Source organism: Podarcis pityusensis (assembly GCF_964106645.2).
Source record: "Podarcis pityusensis genome assembly, chromosome: 7".
Classification (NCBI taxonomy): Eukaryota; Metazoa; Chordata; class Lepidosauria; order Squamata; family Lacertidae; genus Podarcis; species Podarcis pityusensis.
The window spans coordinates 50553157-50573918 of record NC_138031.1 but is presented as its reverse complement, the minus strand read 5'-3'; the positions used below and the strand labels follow the sequence as shown (position 1 = coordinate 50573918).

The following is a 20762-nucleotide window of genomic DNA, read 5'->3' as shown; positions in this document are numbered from 1 at the left end:
CTGCGCCGCCGGAGCCCGATTTCTGTTCTTATCCTGAAGCAAAGATCTTCACCTGAAGCACTATTTCTGGGTTAGCGGAGTGTGTAACCTGAAGCATATGTAACCTGAAGCGTATGTAACCCGAGGTACCACTGTACCAAGCAGGGGTCGTCCTTCAGCTAGCATGCAAGTCTTCAATAGGGTCGTCTCGCTGTTGCACCAGGCTGGCGGAGAGCAACACGCGCAACGCCTCCAAAAGAGGCGGGGCTTACGAAAAAAGGCGGAGCATGGTGAAGGCTGCGCGCACGCGCGGGAGGGGTCATGGGGCGCCGTGATGGCGTCACGCGCGGCGCCGGGGGCGTGGCCAAGGTCCCCCAACCACCCGCTCGCCTGTTTGTGTAACTGAGTGAGTGAAGAGAGCGGTGCTTTGGGGCCGCTGGCACGTTTCGGCGACTATGGCTCACCGCTGCCTGTGGCTGTCGCGGGGCTGCTGCCGGCGTTCCCCCGGCGGGATCCCCGGGGCCGCCCAGCGGCTGCTTTGGGGCCGAGGCCCCGCAGCGCCTTCGCGCTACCTGAGATTGGTGAGTCACGTGCGTGTCAGGCAAGGGCAGGGCGCAAGGGGAGTGGGGTGCGCCTCCCGGGCACCGCCGCCCTTCCTGGCAGCGCCTGCCGGAGGTGGACCGGGGCCGTCGCCACGAGGGAGTCCCGTCCCCGTGGAGTCACTTGGCAGTGACGTTTCTTATCCCCCCGAAGGTTAAAAGAGAGAACCGGCTTGTGTCGTGGCTGTTTCAGCACCGTAATGGTGACGGTGAGAAATGCTTAGCATCTCACCTTTGCTAGCTTGAATCACGGATACTCGGTTTAGGCATATGCGGGTTTTGCTTTTTACCGAGTCACAGTCCCTTGGTCCAAGAAGACCACAATGGGCTTCGCAGACTGACTGACTGACTGACAGAGGTTCTTGACGGTTTTGAGAAATATTTTTTAAAAAAGCAAATCTTGACCGCTCTTGCCTGGCGATGTCAGAGAGTGAATCTGGAACTTTTTGCAGATGAAGAAAATGGGTTCTACCACTGAACTGCACTTCTCGTATTCAAAAGGATTTGTATAGTGCTTTTGAGTGTTCAAAGAGATTCCTGTACATTCTCTTGTAATTTTATAATTACAGTGGTACCTCGGGTTACATACGCTTCAGGTTACATATGCTTCAGGTTACAGACTCCGCTAACCCAGAAATAGTGCTTCAGGTTAAGAACTTTGCTTCAGGATGAGAACAGAAATCGTGCTCCGGCAGCGCGGCAGCAGCAGGAGGCCCCATTAGCTAAAGTGGTGCTTCAGGTTAAGAACAGTTTCAGGTTAAGAACGGACCTCCAGAATGAATTAAGTACTTAACCCGAGGTACCACTGTATTATCTTTCAGCAACCCTGTAAAGCATATCATCATTATCCCCCTGTTGTATATTGGGTTCAGGGCAAAGTGTGAGTTTGAGAGACAGTGGTTTATTTAACATCACCTGCTAAATTCATAACAGAAGTGATATGTGAGCTAGTTTCTAGCTCAGGTGAGTTGAGAGTTGCTTTTATCTGTTCTTTGTAAACTTGCTTCAGCATCTCATTTGGAAAAGTAAGAGGATGAATGATGGAGTAAACTGCTTTTACTCACACTGTGGAGGGAACTTTCACTCTCTTTGCTTATCCCCCTTACCCTGTTATTTTGTGATATTTCATCCCCAGGCAACATTCCAGATGTACCTATCCAGAGTACCCATTGAGAAATGAAACCAAAGGACATCTTTTACATCAGGGGTGGTGCAGGAGAACCTCCGATGATGTAAAAAAATGTGCCAGGATATTTGTGAAACTGGGAGAGTGGCTGCTTTTAAATGAATAACCATTATTTCATATTGCAAAAACAGGCCTTCAAGTGGAACCTACTCGCATGTATGAATGTATACAACTGCAGTCTAAGGCTGCAATTCAAACACCCTTTTCCAGAAAGGGTGTTTATATTGGGCAGAGATGGTGCTGTGTCCAGCCCTGTACCCATGTCAGTTTGTATCCACTGGCACAAACATGCAGACAGATAGCCCTGAAACCGTGTGTTCTGGGGGCAGGGAAGGTCTGAGTCAGCCTGGGATCCAGTGGATCCCAAGCTGGTCCTGCAGCAGTCACATAACGATATTAGTCCCATTATGGGCCTGATGTCTGGCACAGCTCCAGGCTTGGGCAGCTGTTTGCCTGCCATCTCCCCTTTCTGGGCTAGCATGAGCAACTGGGCTGTGGCTACCTTGGTGGTCCCACTGCTCTCCAGCTAGGGTTTGGGTTGCAACCTAAGGCAGCAATTGTGTGCATGCTTACTAGAAAGTAAGCCCCATTGAAATCTCTGGGATTTATTTGCAATTAAGCATGCATAGGATTGTGCTGAAAAGATGCTGAGGATCTGTCTTGTTTTTTTAGTGACAATTCTCATTTTTTCAGCTTCATGACCATGTGGCCACACAAGTTCCTACAAACAGAAGCAATGTCCTTGCAAGTGTAATTGCTGTTTACAGGAAGCTCTTCTCCCAACCTCCAAAAGGTAATTTTTTGCTGTAAAATAATAATATTGTGTAGCTTATTATTATATTATTGACTACTACGCTTATTCATCTTATGTGTTTAAAACTGCTTAGGCACAATTTTATGGGAAGCAGCATAGAAATAAACATGGTTTTTTTCCAATACCAGAGCTGCACTAGAATGTTTGAAGGAGCATAGTTCTGAGAATGTGCAGAGACCTATTGCCTTGCTGCAGAACAATTACACCTTAATTGCATTGCTTCCTCACTCAGAATGAAACGATGTGGCCTGAGCCCTAGCACTTTACTCTTTAGAAGTTAAGCACAGCTGTCCTGCTGTCTTTCCAGCACAATGTGCAGTCAGAGAGCAATCTCCCACAAAACTCCCCTCTCGTATTGTTGCACAATCTTGGACCATCACTGAGAAGGGCCTTTACTTCATGCCCACCAACCTAAATGATCACACTAGTGGGTACATGAGTATGGGTTCCTGACAGATTGATACATACGTAGACAGCCTTTCAAGTAACCTAATCACAAACCATTTAGTTCAGGAGTCCCACAGCCTCCCTGAGATGAGTAGATGGAAACAAGGGGTAGAGCTAAAGTCATCTGCATATGGCAGCTGAAACCTTTGAATGACTTCTCCCAGCAGTTTCATGCAGATGTTGAAAAGCATGGGAGACAGAACACAAAACAAAGCCAAAACTCAAGGGGTAAAACAGAAGGTCCCCTCATCACAACCATCTGGAATCAACTATCCAGGAGGCACCAGAGCCAGCAGAACACACTGCCTTCCAAGTCCAACCCAGTCAAGTAGCTCAGAAGGATAGTGTTGATTGATGGTGTTGAAAGCCACTAATAGATCCAGGACAGCCAGTAGGATTGTGCTCACTTCCACCCCCAGTCTAAGTCAACCACCAAGGCCAGTCAAGGTGTTTTTCAAGCTAAACCCAGGCCTGAAGCTGGACAGGAATATTATTCTTTCTTTGTCCCTATCTCAAGCTACATATGTTCTCTGACTCACCTGTTTCAGTCCAAGGGCTGACTGAGCTCTCAGAATAGTCCTCCTTTCTCTCCACAAAAAAGTCTGCTTCCAGTTTTCCACCTTCCTACCTTTTTCTTGTTTCAGCAGTGTAGTTCTTCTAGAAACTAGAGGGTAGGCACTTTTGATAGGCACTTGGGCAGTTACTATTCTTTATCAGAAATATTTTTAAATGACACACATGCTTTTATCTCCTTTTCCCACCCACCCACCCTCCTGTTTAGCTTTATCAGATATGTGAAACTCACATATCCACCTCTTTTCCTGTTCCCTGAAACACATGGTGAGGCTATTTTTGGTGAGACTTCACTGCCTCAAGCATAATATAATATACTCAATTTTTATTGCTGCTTTTTTCCTTATTAGGTTTTGAAAAATATTTCCCTGATGAAAAGAAACCTAATGAAACAAAGGGCTCAGAAGGAGAAGCTAAAGGTACCAGTCTGCTTTTTCACTTGAGGCTCATATGTAGAATAAATGTCACTTTGGTTATTATTAATTTTGACTGCTCTTATATACAAGCCCCATGTTGCTGTGTCCTAGTTTTGACAATGGCCATGAAAGTGGTCACTATTTCCTACAGTTTACTTCTGTCTTGTGACTTCTGTTGTCACATTTTATGTGCCAGGTCTTCACATTGTAGAATTGATATGTTTCTGCTCCAGCATCACCATATTCAATTTCTGAATTCTCTGTTAGATGTTTGTGGTGGTGTTATTTTTTCCTTGAGCATTTTGATTAACAATCTACGTTAACTGGGCCTGTTTATATCCCTGGTTGTGTGCCTTTTAATGTTTGTTAAAGAATTGAGTACTTTGTATCAGTTAAGAAAGAGGGCCAAAGCTACAGTGACATGGCTACTGTATTTAAACATAATAAATAAGGGAGCTGGAAGCTGGAAATGGGTTGGGAAAACTGTGCTTGCACTATCGTTCCACTAAAAACTGGATTCTATCTAATCAAAAAGCATTATCTGGATGTACCATGATACGTTGTTTGAGACACCCCAACAATAACCAGTTTACACCAGGTTTTCTCTCTAATAGGCTCTCACTGTATTGTGAGTTCTTACATAATCATTACTGTTCCCCACCTAAACACATGGCCTGGCGTGATGCATCATAATAATCTTTATATACTGCCTTTACTGAATCCTCAAAGGACATCATTTACATGATATAAGTAGTCTTTGTAACATCTCTGTAACTTAATCCAGATTCTGAGTGTTAAAAACAAATTGCACATTAAATATGTGACTTCTGTTGTAAACAGCTGCCACACATTTAGGCCCACCCAACCCCCTGATGCTTTCTGGTAGAGCTTTGCTATGCTGTGACATCATGATGTTCTGTGTTCCCTGCACCATGCCATCAGCAGTCAGTGATACAGGGTGGGGAGGCGCAGAACGTTTTGCTGTCGCAGCATAAAGTAAGATCTGTTCCATGGTACGGAGTAAGGGTTGGGATTTGATGAGTGAATGCTATTTTTGTAGACAGCCGTGTGTGTGTGTTGTAACATCTAATCTAGCTGTTAATCTTGTAAGAATCAGTGTTGTGTAAAGATTACAGAAGTAACAAAACAAAGAACTACAGGGACATAGGCTTGCTTGCTTTCTATTTTTTGTAGAAACATGCGTGTGAACTTTTTTTGTAGATGTAAAGCAAGCCAACTCCCAGCGCCCTTCCAGAACCAACAGTGGAGGAGGAGGAGGAAGCAGTGGAGGAGGAGGGAAAAAAGGTGGCAAGAAAGAAGATACTAACTGGTGGTCCAGAATGCAAAAGGTCCCAATTCATATTTTTTGTGACACTGCTTTTATCAACCTGCTTTATTGTGTTTTGCAGTTCTGTAAAATATTATTACTTCTCTAAATGTTATTCAGATTATTTTCACCATGGGGATGCTGTTGACTTATGGTTTTTTAAACTCAGTTACTTACGTGTTTCTTAAATTTCTCTGAAAGATTATATGAATCTAAGATTTATAGTGGCCCTGACTCAAGGCCCAGTATGCAGTGCAGTAGATTTTGTGAGCTTTTGCAAAGGGAGCATTCCCATTCACCTCAGAAAAGCTCAGCACATTTCATATGTGAATCTGCCTCTCCACCAAGTTAGTAGAAAAGGGTTTGTAGGTGGGAATGAAGGCATGACTGTAATTCCAGACACTTTTTCATGTTTTTATGAATAAATCTTCTGTAAAAAAAATCTTTTACAAATTGGTGCTTACATAGGGCTGCTTTTGTGACAGCAGATCAGAAAATCCACCATTTTCACATACAAAAGTCAATCTCAATCCAGTATTCCTTCTTCCTCTTCCCCTTTAGGGTGACTTTCCCTGGGATGACAAAGAGTTCCGTTTTTATTTCATGGGCACTGCAATTTTCTGGGCTTTTGCTACATACTATGTTTTCTTCAGGAATGCTGGGAGAGAAATCACATGGAAGGACTTTGCCAACAACTACCTTTCCAAAGGAGTGGTAAGTAGCACTGAGGCACCTTCAGCTGAAATGTACATTTCACAGAATAAGTTATCCATTGTGACTGAATGTAAACCAGGGTGGGCTATAATTTAATTGAAGCTGGAAAGGCTGAGGATGAATTTGTATTAAAGAAAGAAGAAGAAAATTACTGCATGTGGTCAGAACTTCAATTCCAGAAACAAAAGGCAAAATGTAGAGGTTAGCCATATTGTTAGAAAATGGCCTTAAGACATTTTGAGCTCCACGGCTCTTTTTAAGGGCATATTATTTATTTGAAACTTTCCCTGCCTTTGCTTCAAAAAACTCAAGGAAAATAATTTAAAATATAAAAATAGCAAGCTAAAAAAACACAACAAGCAGCTATTAAAACTCTTGAAGAGAGTTCAAGAATAAGTTTAGTGTAGTGGGCTAAAAGAGAGATCATAAGTTTGCATTTTCTTCAATGGACAGGTTATTTACTTTGAGAACCTGCTTTCTCAGGACTTGCTTGCTCACTGAAGCAAGAGAGGGCAGAACTCTCACTCACATAGTTTGGATAAGAAAAGCAACAGCAGGCTGATCTCCTGTTTTCTTTGTGTCTGACACAAGCTGATTCAAGACCCCACTGACACATTCTTATTTCCTGTTGTGTTCTTATCCAAGCCTTGGGCAGCAATATGAAACAGCACTCCACCTTACCCTGTGTCCCTGCATGCTTGCTAGAAGGATCAGAGGAGAAGCAATGTTTTGTCCCACTTGCAGGGAGCTTTGACAAAGTGGAAAGGAACAGCAGAATCAGCATAGTTTCTTTATTCAAGCCCTGAGTGCAAGTGAAGGCAAGGCTCTTCCTGCAACCTTCTGTGCTTCATGGTAGGGTCAAAGAATTGGTACCTTGCCAAGGAATCAGTTTTATATTTGGGGGCCTCTGCTTTTGGAAGAAAGATTTTGAACTTATAATGTATTGGGCCAGACTTTTTTTAGCAGATTTTGGATGTTTTTGATTTTGAAACAGACCTCAGCAGTTTCAGTACACTCACATCTCACAGGGTCATGTTCATACAGCATAAGGGAAGGTCTCTAGCTCAGGGGCAGAGACGATGCTTTACATGCAGAAGGTCTGTGGTTCAATCTTTGGCTTCTCCCAGGAGGAAAAAGTTACTGTCTGAAATGTATTTTGTGCTTTCACAGGTGGACAAGCTAGAAGTGGTGAACAAGCGCTTTGTTAGAGTGGTTTTTACCCCAGGGAAGTCGCCAATTGATGGGGTAAATCAATTTTTTCAATTCACCAAATGCATTAAGGGGTTGAATCATTTATGTTTATAAACGTTTCTGTATAGCGTATTAAATATGGATCTGGCAGTTTGTTATTTTGATGTATCAGGGCTGTGCTCTGTGCCCTTGCAAGTAAATGACAAAATGTGTTGAGCATGTGCAGAATCTGATGTCTAGTGCACCCTACATACTGTAGGAATCTCCACATGCTTTTTGCTTAAAGATGCAGAACATGATGTGCAAGTGTGGTTTCTCTGCACCATACCTATTAGGGATTTCACCTGTTATATAGTATTGTATAACACTATAATAGAAATACTTTTGCCATCAATGGGAGACATGGCAGAAGTACTATACAGTGGTACCTGAGGTTAAGTACTTAATTCGTTCCGGAGGTCCGTTCTTAACCTGAAACTGTTCTTAACCTGAAGCACCACTTTAGCTAATGGGGCCTCCTGCTGCCTCCGCACCGCCGGAGCACAATTTCTGTTCTCATCCTGAAGCAAAGTTCTTAACCTGAAGCACTATTTATGGGTTAGCGGAGTCTGTAACCTGAAACGTATGTGAGACCTGAAGCGTATGTAACCCAAGGTACCACTGTAAATATTTTGCCAGTCTAGCATTCAGAAATGCACATTCAGTGGAGGTGTTTTCTTCAGCAAATAGAAACGATGCAACTAAAACCGGCATATTAAATTTCTGCCTCTAGTTGATAACGTATGTATTGTAACTTTTTGGATATTCAATTAAGCTGCTTCTTTATATTAAAATAAGCTTTATAATCTTGTCTCTCTCAGATTAATTTAAAATGCTAAAACTGAGACACCATGAATTATTGTATTTGTTTTTACAGCAATATGTTTGGTTTAATATTGGAAGTGTGGACACATTTGAGCGGAACTTGGAAACTGCACAGCTTGAGATGGGGATAGAAGGGGAGAGCCGGATACCTGTAGTGTATGCAGCAGAGAGTGATGGGTAAGTCTTTAAAATGATTGGAATTGTAATGGAATATATGATATTACCTTTTAGAATTGGCTTGCTGACAAGCCAGTCTCTGCTTGCGCTTGTTGGTAACCCCTATCATCCACCACTCTCAAATGATTTGGCATATGCATGGCGGAAGAAGAAGGGTTTTCTCTCATTTGCAGTAGGCTATGGAATGTCAAAGAAAGTTGGGGCGAGAACACAGCCCTGTTTCACACTGCTCTTTATAGGGAAGGAGTCCTAGGATGAGCTGTCATACTGGACGGTGCCATGCATGTTCTCGTGGAAGGACACTATCATCTTGTAAAGCTTAGGTGGACATCCTACCTTGTTGAGACAGGAGTTTGTTCAGCCTGGCACGTCTCTGCACCTAAACTGAAGTGCAACGGGTCTTACCTGAGAGATGTTGTTTGCAGATGACACGGCATTTACAGAGCACTCAGAGGAAGCTCTACAGAGACTCGTCAGCCGTTTTGCCCAAGCCTGCAAGGAGTTTGGCCTTACCATCAGCCTGACGGGGATGAGCATCCTGAGCCATTATCAGCATTCCACGCATCAGCATTGGTGACCACACACTTGGGGTGCTAGACAAGTCTACCTGGGTTCCACCATAACCAGCAATCTCTCCATCGACGCTGAGCTGGACAAGTGAATTGGCAAGGCAGCTCCAACAATGGCTTTTCACTCCAAAGGGTATGGGAGGATGTGAAGCTAATACTAAGATGAAGGTCTACCAGGCTTGCGTATTGAGGATTCTGCTTCATGGTAGTGAGACGTGGGCAACTTAGACCTGCCAGGAATGACACTTCAATGCCTTCCACATATACAGTGTCAGGAGGATTTGGGGTATCACATGGCAGGACAGAGTCCTGCCCACGTTCCCACAAAGTTCAGACTCCTGTCTCTGCGACTTCTACATAGTCTTGGTCCTGTCCACAGAATGGAAGATTGCAGAATCCCCAAGGATGTGCTCTATTGGGAGCTGGCATCAGGCCCATTTGCAGACTAACTCTGTGTTACATGTCTGTAAACGGGACGAAGGCTGGCAACATCAACCCCGCCACGTGGGAATCCCTTGCAGATGATTGCAGTGCCTGGAGACAGGAAATCAGGCTATGCCTCCACAGCATTGACTAGAGGAGGAGCGACAGTTGGGAGGAAGGCAGAGAGAAGAAACGCCATGGTGCATCTGCAGCAGCACAATTGGATGCCTTCATCTGCCCTAGCTGCAGCAAAACATGTCCCGTATCGGTTTCTACAACCACAGCAGGTGCTGCAACTCTCCCAAGGGTTTGACTTCATCTCCAAAAGTGCACTCCTCCATTTTCTCCTGAGATAGATGGATGCCAACTAATGGGGAATGTAAGAAAGAGCAAGAGATAAAGTTAGCCTGATCTAGGAATTCATTAGCTTTAGCGCACATTTGTATTATGAATTAGAAAGGTGCTATGAACTGTGCATGATTTATTGTAGCCCAGCATATTTTAACTAAAATTGCACCTTATTGAGCAAAGTTGCTCATAATGTAGAAATGAAATTGCTCTTATGTGCCTCCCCACCCCATATTTTGTTATGAAACAATGAATTAATAACTCCCAACTTTTATTTTTAGTTCCTTTCTTCTGAGTATGTTGCCAACGGTCCTTATAGTTGGCTTTCTGCTCTACACGTTAAGAAGAGGACCTTCTGGAATGGGCCGAACAGGACGGGGAATGGGAGGACTCTTCAGTGTGGGTGAAACAACAGCCAAAGTCTTAAAGGATGAAATAGATGTGAAGTTCAAAGATGTAGCTGGCTGTGAGGAGGCTAAATTAGAAATAATGGAGTTCGTCAACTTTCTGAAAAACCCAAAACAGTACGAGAATCTTGGAGCAAAGATCCCAAAGGTAAGGAGTTTCAAGAATAAAAACGTTATTGTGCCAACTTCATTACTTTATTGAGTTCTTTTAGCTGGAGATGATTTTTTTGGAATTTAGTAACAATTTGCATTATTCCTATATTCTGACCTAACATCAGAATTTAAAAAATATGATCACAAGAATAAAAGCCTTTGATTAGTTTGTGGAATCATAAGAACTCATTTCACATAGCCTCTGAATCTTCCTTTAGTGACATTATGAAATTCTCTCTGCTTCCCTTTCAGTAAAGTGAGGACACTGTTCTTTCTTACTCAGATTTACCTGCAAGCAAATACTATTTGTCCAACTTGATTTTTTTTTAAATCTGAACTAGCATAGGGCCAAAAATTAGGTTAGAGTATCATTTCCTCATGGATCTTAATAAATAGTGGGTGAATCTTGTGAAGACTTATTAAATTGACCATCTTGTGTGATCATGATCAAATATTGGTTACTTTAGCTATATTGCAGCTTGCACTCCCATTCAAAATACAATTATGTGAAATTCAAATGACCTTTTCAAGTGCTAGAACATTTCAGGGAAAAGAGAAAATTTTGAGTTATTTGTGGAACTAGGACACATGTTATACTTCCCTGAAACAGAGTTCTAAATATATTGACTCATATTGAAGAAAATTTAAGGTGAATATTTGCACTGCTTTTATTTCTTAGTAATAGTTACCCCTTCTCACACCTTACAGGGAGCTATTTTGACAGGACCTCCAGGCACAGGGAAAACTCTTCTAGCAAAAGCAACAGCTGGAGAGGCCAACGTCCCTTTCATTACAGTCAATGGGTCTGAGTTCTTAGAGATGTTTGTCGGCGTGGGTCCTGCTAGAGTAAGTCTTTGGCCTTGCTCTGTTATTGCAGTGTCGGTTGTTAAAAGGACGCAGTCAAGGTTGGTAGGCCAAAAGCTTGATAATTCACTAAATTTCAGTAATGATCAAGATAGCTGTTCATCTTAAATAGCTGGCTGCAAGCTATTTCAATTAATAACTCTGATATCTCACTCAGTTTCTAGGAAATCTTTTTGCTTCAGAGCTGTAGCCCTCTGACTGCATTTTGCCACTGTCGTCTTCTTTTTACTAACAGTTGATAAGGACAAGTGAATGGTATTCTAAACTTGATGGCTGTTGCAGGAAGACTAGATTTATCATCAGTGTGCACAAAGGTTCTTCACACTTCTCTACGGAGTTGTGTAGGAAATTTATGCTATTTTAAGTAGTCCCGGCTCTGAGGGAAAGATGCAATTTTAACCAAGGTCTCCTTCATCCAAGTCTAGCTCTTGTACTTTGAACACTGCTGGCTCTTCCAGCATAAAGCATCTGTTTCAAGTACTTATGTAGAAATAAAAACATTGGGCAGAATTCTTTGTTCACTAAGTCTCATTCTGTCAGCGCAGGGATTTCTGCTTTTGCAACAGAATGTCCTCCCCCTGTGCACCTCCAAATTTGTTCTAAGGGTTTTCCCAATCTTCTGGACCAGATTTGGGGAGGGCACACACAGTGGGGGGGGGGGGAGTCCCATTGCACAAATAGCAATCCTTGCGCTGACAGGATGTAGTAGTTGAATACCACCCATGGTTCTAAACACTTTCCCAGAGTTTGATTTCTACAGCTTTCAAATTACAGTCATACCTTGGAAGTCGAACAGAATCTGTTCCCGAAGTCTGTTCAACTTCTAAAACATTTGTAAACCAAAGTGTGGCTTCTAATTGGCTGCAGGAAGCTCCTGCAGCCAATCGGAAGCTGCAGAAGCCCTGTTGGACATTTGCCTTCCAAAAATAGTTTGCAAATCGGAACAGTCACTTCCGGGTTTGCGGTGTTCAGGAGTCAAAACGTTCAAGAACTAAGCTGTTCGAAAACAAAGTTACGACTGTAAAAGCATTTGATTTATTTCATAATCTAACATGTTAGCTGCAATATAATTTCCTGATAGACGGACAAATGAGTCTAATGTTGTATACCTATTTCAATGACATGAATACTATCTCTGTGGTGTATTCTGTAGTGTTGATGGACAACAAGCTGTGTGGCATTACATGAGTTTGAAAGTACATTCTTTCTCTTTCAAAGGTTCGTGATTTATTTGTTCTGGCTCGTAAAAATGCCCCTTGCATTCTCTTCATTGACGAAATAGATGCAGTGGGAAGGAAGAGAGGACGGGGTAACTTTGGAGGGCAAAGTGAACAAGAAAACACATTGAATCAGCTGCTAGTAGAAATGGATGGTAACTATTTGGTTTCTTAAACTTTGATCATTCCTACTGCCACTTACGTATAGAGTAACACTTCATTCTTAAACAAATTACATGGAAACAGCTCCTACTGGTATGAAACAAGCTGCCTGGGGACACAACCAAACGTTGTTATGAAAACCTATGTCTAAAATCAACTGGCTGTTAAAAAGCAATAGGGAATGTAGGCAGGTGTTGGTTAGAGCCGGCTTCACCAGCCTGGTGCCCTCCACAAAATACATAAAAAGGTAAAGGTAAAGGGACCCCTGACCGTTAGGTCCAGTCGCGGACGACTCTGGGGTTGCGGCGCTCATCTCACTTTACTGGCCGAGGGAGCCGGCTTACAGCTTCCAGGTCATGTGGCCAGCATGGCTAAGCTGCTGCTGGCGAACCAGAGCAGTGCACAGAAACGCCGTTTACCTTCCCGCCGGAGCGGTACCTATTTATCTACTTGCACTTTGACATGCTTTCGAACTGCTAGGTTGGCAGGAGCTGGAACCGGGCAATGGGAGCTCACCCCATCGTGGGGATTCAAACTGCCAACCTTCTGACCTACAAGCCCTAGGCTCTGGTTTAGACCACAGCGCCACCAAGTAATAAAACAAAAACAAATCAATAACCCTCTCAAGGGTTGGATGGCTTTATTAGTAATAACATATTTGAAGATGAAAATGTTGTAATTTTTGTTAGTAAGAAAAAGTAGAATAATATCTAGTAGTCACAAGCTGATTATGCCTATTGAAATAAATGGATTTAACTTTTTGATCAATTTCAGTGGCCTATTCACAGTATGACTGATATTGGATATAACCTAGACTTTATAATCTTTTTTAGGAAAAGTGGGTTGTTTTCATGATACTGAATGAACATAGCAGAAAGCATCTTTCTGTTCTTTTTGTTTTGTAACCTTATTGCTAATTGTATGGGATTGTACATTAAGGTTTGTATCCAACTCTGCCAGTGTCCAAGTGAAACAGACTTCTGTTTGCACAATGGGACCTCTCCCCACTACAGCCCCCTTGGCACACTCAAATCTGCTCAAGATGGTTGGGAGACATAACCCATAATCTCTGTGGGTGATATCATGACTAACTTAAGCCCATTGATTTCACTGGTTCTACTCTGAGTATAGCTTAGTTGGATACTGCTCTTTGACTTGTTTCCCATTTCATAAGCTATTGCCTGCCATATAAGGCCACCCGGAAACCAATGTCCCCACTGTGGAAGGACATGTGAATCCAGAATTGGCCTCCACAGTCACTTACGGACTCATTGTTAAAACTGTATTTATGGAAGACAATCTTACTCGACTGCGAGTGATCGCCAGAGAAGAAGAAGTTGTAGGCAGTAGTAGCAGTGGTTCAGAATTTTGAAAGTACCTTGTCCTGTGAATTGTAAGCACTCATATTACATAGTATGCAATAGTTCTGCATCTTTTCCTCATTCTTTAACATGGTGTAGTTCTCTTCAATTGATGCTTTTGAATTATGGTGCTGGAGGAGACTCTTGAGAGTCCCATGGTCTGCAAGAAGATCAAACGTATCCATTCTTCAGGAAATCAGCCCCGAGTGCTCACTGGAAGGACAGATCTTGAAGCTGAGGCTCCAATACTTTGGCCACCTCATGAGAAGAGAAGACTCCCTGGAAAAGACCCTGATGTTGGGAAAGATGGAGGGCACAAGGAGAAGAGGACGACAGAGGACGAGATGGTTGGACAGTGTTCTCAAAGCTACAAACATGAGTCTGACCAAACTGCGGGAGGCGGTGGAAGACAGGAGTGGCTGGCGTGCTCTGGTCCATGGGGTCACGAAGAGTCAGACACGACTAAACAACAACAGTTCTCTTCACCTGCTCAGTCATTAAGTCCTTGACGGAAAGCAGAATCGCCAATACTCTGGTCACTTCAGAATTTACAAAATAGCATGCTTAAAATTCACAATAGTCTTTTGGAAAAACCATTTTCGCTACTGAATATTTAATATTTTGGTTTTTATTTTCTTCACAGGTTTTAATACCACAACAAACGTAGTTATTTTGGCAGGCACCAACAGGCCAGATATCCTGGACCCTGCACTTATGAGGCCAGGACGTTTTGATAGACAGATCTTCATTGGTAAGTTATCTTGGTAGACAACTTTGACCTCATAAAGATGTCAGCTCAAAACTATGAGAACAGAGAGGAGATGTTAGCTAAAGCTGGTTAGTGGGACTATTAGAAAGCAGAAATGTTTGCAATTGTAAAGTTAATTGCTTTTTCTTTAAACTCTTCAAGGGCCGCCAGATATAAAGGGAAGAGCATCTATTTTTAAAGTTCATCTTAGGCCCCTGAAGTTGGATAGTAGCTTGAACAGAGATAATTTAGCACGAAAACTTGCATCACTTACTCCTGGATTTTCAGGTAGGTGATCTTTTACTCCTGTGTAATTGGTACATTTCTAGAAGTATTATTTTCTCATTTTTATGAGGAAATTGTGATGGCAGATTGGAGGTAGAATGAGGTTAGCTCTATATCTACTGCAGAATTTGCATGATTCGTAATAGATCGGCAAGGGTTTCTGATTCCCCATTATTTAATAATAGCAACAACAAGACTACTCTCCCCCACCCTAAAGTGCAGCTTTGCGGGAACTTTAGTTATTGTGCTTGATTGCATATCTGGTTATCCTCATTGTGTTAAGTGATGGATGTTGTGTTTGGAAACGGCTCTGTTTATTGTCTCCTCACTCTTTTCCTTTAGGTGCAGACATAGCTAATGTATGCAATGAAGCTGCCTTAATTGCTGCACGACATCTTTCAGATGCCATAAACCAAAAACACTTTGAGCAAGCAATTGAACGAGTGATAGGAGGTGAGAGGGTATCCCTTTGTGATTACGCTTCTTGCAGTGTTGTGGGTCAGTTCTTTTGTTCATCTCTTAATTTAATTGCTGGATACAAACAATAATCTTTCTTGATTATGGTGGGGAGGGGAGAATAATTTTATGGACCTAGTGTTCCATTATATCGAACAGTAAATATTTCTCCCTTATTTGCAATAGTTTGTTAAGTGTGAGGCCTAACTATCTCAAGTTGAGGAGGGGATGGAGGAAACCCCAAATCTGTTGGCTCTAGGGGGCTATCTTATCACCAATTTGGAAATCTGCACCTCAGTAGTAAAGTTTTGGGTTTTTTAAATCAAAGGTTTGGAAAAGAAGACACAAGTATTGCAACCAGAGGAGAAAAAGACAGTAGCGTATCATGAAGCTGGCCACGCAGTTGCTGGGTGGTTTTTGGAACATGCTGATCCACTTTTGAAGGTATGTTGACTTAGCAAGACGCTTGCTGTACAACAATCACATTTGGATAATCAGAATTTGGCTTAGTAAGTTTAGATATGAACTAGCCTTTTGCCTTCACACACAGGCCCTTCATTCTTTGCTTTGCAGCATGAGTAATCGAGTCTCTTAACCTCAGTTTCCCATTTCATCCAAACCAGGAAGCTATGGTAACTAGCTTTGGAATAAGTCAGGATATTAAACACTTGGTTAAATGCTGGATTTATATTAGCCAGGCTTATTCTGAAGCTGGTAACCACAGCTTTCTTAGTTTGGACAAAATGGAAAATTATGGTTAATTACAAGCTTCTAGGTATTAGAAGAAGTAAAAAAAAAGTGCTTGCATTGTAACTGGGATACGCGTGCAAGCAAAAAGCTTATTAACCTGAGGTATAATTGTCTGAATTGTGTCAATTTCTTCAACTGGTAAATGTTAAAAGATTATCATTTTCAGATTAGAAAAAAATGTGGGTTGGTAGCTTTAAGTGGATATTTTAGCCACTGCTTAAAGAAGATATGGTGGAATGTGTTCTGAATCATGAACCAGGACCCACACGGGATCTGAGCCACAGTAATCTTCCTTAGAAACTGGTAGGAAAATGTATTCAAGAAGAAAGAGGACATGACACAACTACAGTCAAGGATCTCACAAAGGCTTGCACATGGCTGCATTCCAGCTCAGTTCTTAAGAGCAAAGTAGATGCAGAATTTTGTGTCTTTCTCAGGCCTGCAGCTGCATTACCAGGAGTCAACCTTACATAAAGGGAATCTCAATTCTGCTTAGAGATCAGGGTGCATTCTAGCATTTCAGCTTCCTTCCAGCAACTACGCTAATCATAATTAGCATAGCAATCAGAAAGGAGGAACAAAGTATATTCTATCTCACTTCCTCTCTGAGCAGCTGCTGAGGAAGCAGTAGGAAGTGTGGCAGCTTCACTCACTTCATTGCCAGTTGTTGCCACTGCTTTGAACTATGGGAATCTGTTCTGTCCTTCCTACTTATCTGTCTGGAAAAAGTAAAATTAATATTATTTATTGAATTTCCTAGCAGAGGAGTTCTGCTAGCTTCATACCCTCCCCAACCACCTCTGTGATACTTGCACATTGATGATAATTCTATGCCATCAACCTTGGCTTGATTCATGGAGCATTTTGGGATCTGCTGTGACAGGAATAGTTTAGACAAACCCTTTTCCCCAGGTCAGTCAAGTTTGTGGCTGCCATTAGCTGTTTGCATGTGTTCCAGCTGGAATAAGCTGGATTGTTTAAGTATTTTTTTTCTTCCCTTGCACAAGGTATCTATCATTCCTCGTGGCAAAGGACTGGGCTATGCTCAGTACTTACCGAAAGAGCAGTATCTTTACACCAAAGAGCAGCTGCTTGACAGGATGTGCATGACTCTGGGTGGGCGTGTGTCAGAACAAATCTTCTTTGGAAGAATTACAACAGGGGCCCAAGATGATCTAAGGAAAGTTACTCAGAGTGCATATGCTCAGGTTTGTAGGCCTCTCAACAACTCTATATTTTTTTATTTAAAAATTACTGTAAAATATGATTGTTTGTACTTTTTTGGTATTGTTTTGATATGCTTTATACACCACTCATGCCACAAAGATACTTCTGATATCTGGTATATATTAATGATTTGTTATGGAGGCTTGCTCCCCACCCCCTAAAGTCTAGCACTGTTTCTTCCGGGGGGGGGGGAATATAATTTGTATGCCAGTGGTACATGTTAATATTTATATTTTTGTAGTATACAATACTTTACAGTTTGTAGTGCATTTTGATGCCTGGATGCTACTATTGGTTGTCTAATATTTTATGAATACTTCAAGAGCCAGATTATTGTTGCAATAGATTTCTAACAGTTTTGTAATTAGTAATGACCATACTCAAACACTAACATTAACCTTTCCCAGTAAGCATTCATGGTTTATTACAGGAATAAATACGATTGCCAAGAGCTGGTTTTTACTTCAGGGTTAAAATCCTGACAGTAATGTAGAGCAGGGTTGGAGAACATGGGACCCTCCAGGTGTTTGACTCCATTTCAACCACAGCCAACATAGCCAGTGGTCAAGGTTGATGAGAGCTGGAATCCAAGAACATCTGGAGGGCCACAGATTCCTCATCTCTGGTGCAGGGTTTGTTTAGTTGCAACTGCTAATACTAAAGTATTGTAGCTAGAATAAAGACTTAATATTTTTCATAGCATTCTTGACTAAGGCACTTAAAAATGTGTGCCATTCAATCCTCAGATTGTTCAGTTTGGAATGAATGAAAAAGTTGGGCAAATTTCATTTGAGCTTCCTCGGCAAGGAGACATGGTATTAGAAAAACCATATAGTGAGGCAACTGCAAGACTGATAGATGAAGAGGTGCGAGTGCTTATTAATTCAGCTTACGAACGGACATTGTCTCTCCTAACTGAGAAGAAGGCAGAGGTGGAAAAGGTGCGTATTCATTTGCCTACAGAAACGGTTACCAGGTTCTTTGATCAATATGCTACTAAAACATTGCTGTTTTATACACAGTATATGTGTTAGTGGGGTAGCAGCACTCTACAAGTTATATTATGCCCTTATTTGCCCTTTATCAGATTTACACAAGAATAGCAGCTCTGCCTATTACTTGCTTAAGCAATAATGAGGTATTGGCTCAGGACCACAATACCTCAAGGGCCTGCTCTCCATATGAACCTACCTGGACCCTGAGATCATCCACTGAGGCCCTTCTTTGTGTGCCTCCTTCACGAGAGGTCCAGAGGGTGGCAACACAAGAACGGGCCTTTTCTGCAGTGGCTTCCCATTTGCGGCATGCTCTCCCCAGGGAGGTTTGGCTGGCACCATCGTTATACACCTTTAAGCGCCAGGCGAAAATGTTCGTCTTTAACCATCCGATGCCCTTTTAAATGTATTGTGGGAGGGGGGGTTATTGGTTTGTTTTTGCTCTCATTTTATTATGTATTTTGTATTTTTTGTATTGTGGGTATAGGGACCTGCTAGTATAGGGTGGTATACAAATTTAATAAATAATAATAATTTCCTTGTTCATGACATGAGGATGTATATGTGGCCCTTTCCCTAACACCAAAATGAATGGGGCAACTCTGCCTCAGAAAGCAAAATGTGTGCATTCCTTAGGAAGTTTGGAACCAGGATGCGTTGATATAATCACATCCTGTAGGTACGTCATGGAAATACCTTGCAGTAGTGAGCTTCTTAATGGTTAGTTTTTAGAGTATGTTTGACTAGACTCTAGCATTAGAAACAATGTAGAGGAGGTTATAGTAGCTATTGGTAATATGCTGCTGTTGATTCTGTTATACACAGTGAAAGGTTAAATCCTTGGTTGTTATTTTGCATGCTGTGGAAGAAAGCCAGTTTACATTCTTTACCTTCTATATAAATTGTGTGATATGTGTGCATATTGTTTCAGGTTGCTTTACAACTCCTAGAAAAGGAGGTTTTGGATAAAAGTGATATGATTGAAATGCTTGGCCCCAGACCATTTGCTGAAAAATCTACTTACGAAGAGTTTGTTGAAGGCACAGGCAGCTTAGATGAAGATACGTCACTTCCAGAAGGCCTTAAAGACTGGAACAAAGATCGTGAGAAGGAGAAAGAGGAGACGACAGATGAGCAGATTGCCAGACAGATTACAGGAGACATGCCTTTTTAGTGTTGAAATATGGTGTTGTATAAACTGGCACAGTGCATGTGTTGCACACTGAAAGAAAATGAGGGAACATGTCAGAGTCTAGTCTTCAAGAATCCTCGATTGGAAAGAAGCAAGCCTGCAGCAGTAGTGGAGCCAGGAAAGGGTTTGTTGTTGTATTTGACAGAGGAGGATTCAGATTCTAGTAGGTCCTGCTTCCTAAATATCTGCACACAAAAAGTGGAGACCTTGCAGCTTATGGATCTGGACTGAGTCCCCTTCTTTCAACTTTTTAGATCCATATCCAAGTTGTGCAACTCTTGCCCATGACCAGATACATTTAAGACGACCTAGATTAATGTACTGTCATGGATAATGGGGGGAAATCATCTGCCTGTCTTTTAAGTAGCCTCCATCAAATGCAAGTTGTTAGCACACAATAAATGCATTGCTGGTGCTTACCAGGAGTCAAAGTAATTTATGACAATACTACTTCTGTTCTGCAGAAACATCTACTTATCACCCAACTCTATAAATTTATTTCTGCCTTGCCATTTGTAAAACAAAGCTGTGCTGGTGTCCATCGTGAAATTTGAAGCCTGCTAAAGAGCTTTTCCAATAGAATTTGGGGTCCGAGGCTGGAATAATGTGTAAAGTCTAAATTATATTATTGCTGTTTTAATAAAGGTTTCTTTTTTTACTGGCAGTTGTACAGTATTGAACATATGATTGTATTGTATTTTGTAAATACAGTTTGGAAACATTAAAGAAAATTGGCACACTGAACTTCATGAAGAAATTCTCCAGTCATGAGAGGCTATAAATAAAAGCGTTCTGTGGTAAAATTATATATTTATGTATAGATGATTCATCTATGGCTGTTGTTGGGTGGAAGGCCTAGAGGAAATAACTTTTCAGAATGTGATTGCCACCCTAGTCATTGAATTTGTTATTCAGGGTGAACCTGGCATCACCACAAACCAGGAAAAAATGACACCAAGTTGTCTTGCTCTCAGCTGAAATGGAGTATTGGAGCAGAAGCCATTCACGAGAAGGACATGGATGCTTGTATTAACAGAGGGCAGAAGTTGAAGATTATTAGCACATATTGCTAGCACTCCTATTTGTAAGCCATTACTGTGTTCTTGAAACACAGGTGCCAGTTAAGTTTTGGGAAATAATTTGATCTACCTCAGAGGGGAAACTAGGCAGATTATCTTTAGTGGTGACTGGGAGTGGCCACTGAGACTATATAACACCAGTCCTTAAAGACCTACATTGGCTCCCAGTACGTTTCCGAGCACAATTCAAAGTGTTGGTGCTGACCTTTAAAGCCCTAAATGACCTTGGCCCTGTGTAC

The 20762-nt window shown here is 41.9% G+C and overlaps 1 protein-coding gene across 2 annotated transcripts; it reads left to right on the top strand.

Moving 5' to 3' along the window:
- The first annotated feature begins 342 nt into the window (after positions 1-342).
- On the top strand, positions 343-20124 carry AFG3L2 (AFG3 like matrix AAA peptidase subunit 2). Of its 2 annotated transcripts, none has more exons than XM_081014181.1 (17): positions 343-560; positions 2458-2557; positions 3949-4017; positions 5236-5363; positions 5903-6055; positions 7226-7300; positions 8163-8287; positions 9909-10182; positions 10896-11033; positions 12270-12423; positions 14435-14542; positions 14702-14827; positions 15167-15277; positions 15609-15724; positions 17038-17238; positions 18004-18198; positions 19184-20124. In XM_081014181.1, the coding sequence occupies exons 1-17, from the start codon at positions 435-437 to the stop codon at positions 19424-19426; spliced, it is 2442 nt and encodes an 813-aa protein (XP_080870307.1). In that variant the 5' UTR covers positions 343-434; the 3' UTR covers positions 19427-20124. The 2 variants fall into 2 exon arrangements, with proteins under 2 accessions (XP_080870307.1, XP_080870308.1); XM_081014182.1 differs by lacking the exon at positions 343-560 and adding an exon at positions 764-787.
- The last annotated feature ends 638 nt before the right edge of the window (positions 20125-20762 follow it).

What these genes read in the sequence shown, in the direction of transcription:
- AFG3L2 (XM_081014181.1), top strand. Translation starts at nt 435, where the DNA reads ATGGCTCACCGCTGCCTGTGGCTGTCGCGGGGCTGCTGCCGGCGTTCC. An exon ending in GGTGGTCCAGAATGCAAAAG is followed by an intron (nt 5,364 to 5,902) that starts GTCCCAATTCAT and finishes CTTCCCCTTTAG; the next exon opens with GGTGACTTTCCCTGGGATGA. An exon ending in TATGCAGCAGAGAGTGATGG is followed by an intron (nt 8,288 to 9,908) that starts GTAAGTCTTTAA and finishes TTTTATTTTTAG; the next exon opens with TTCCTTTCTTCTGAGTATGT.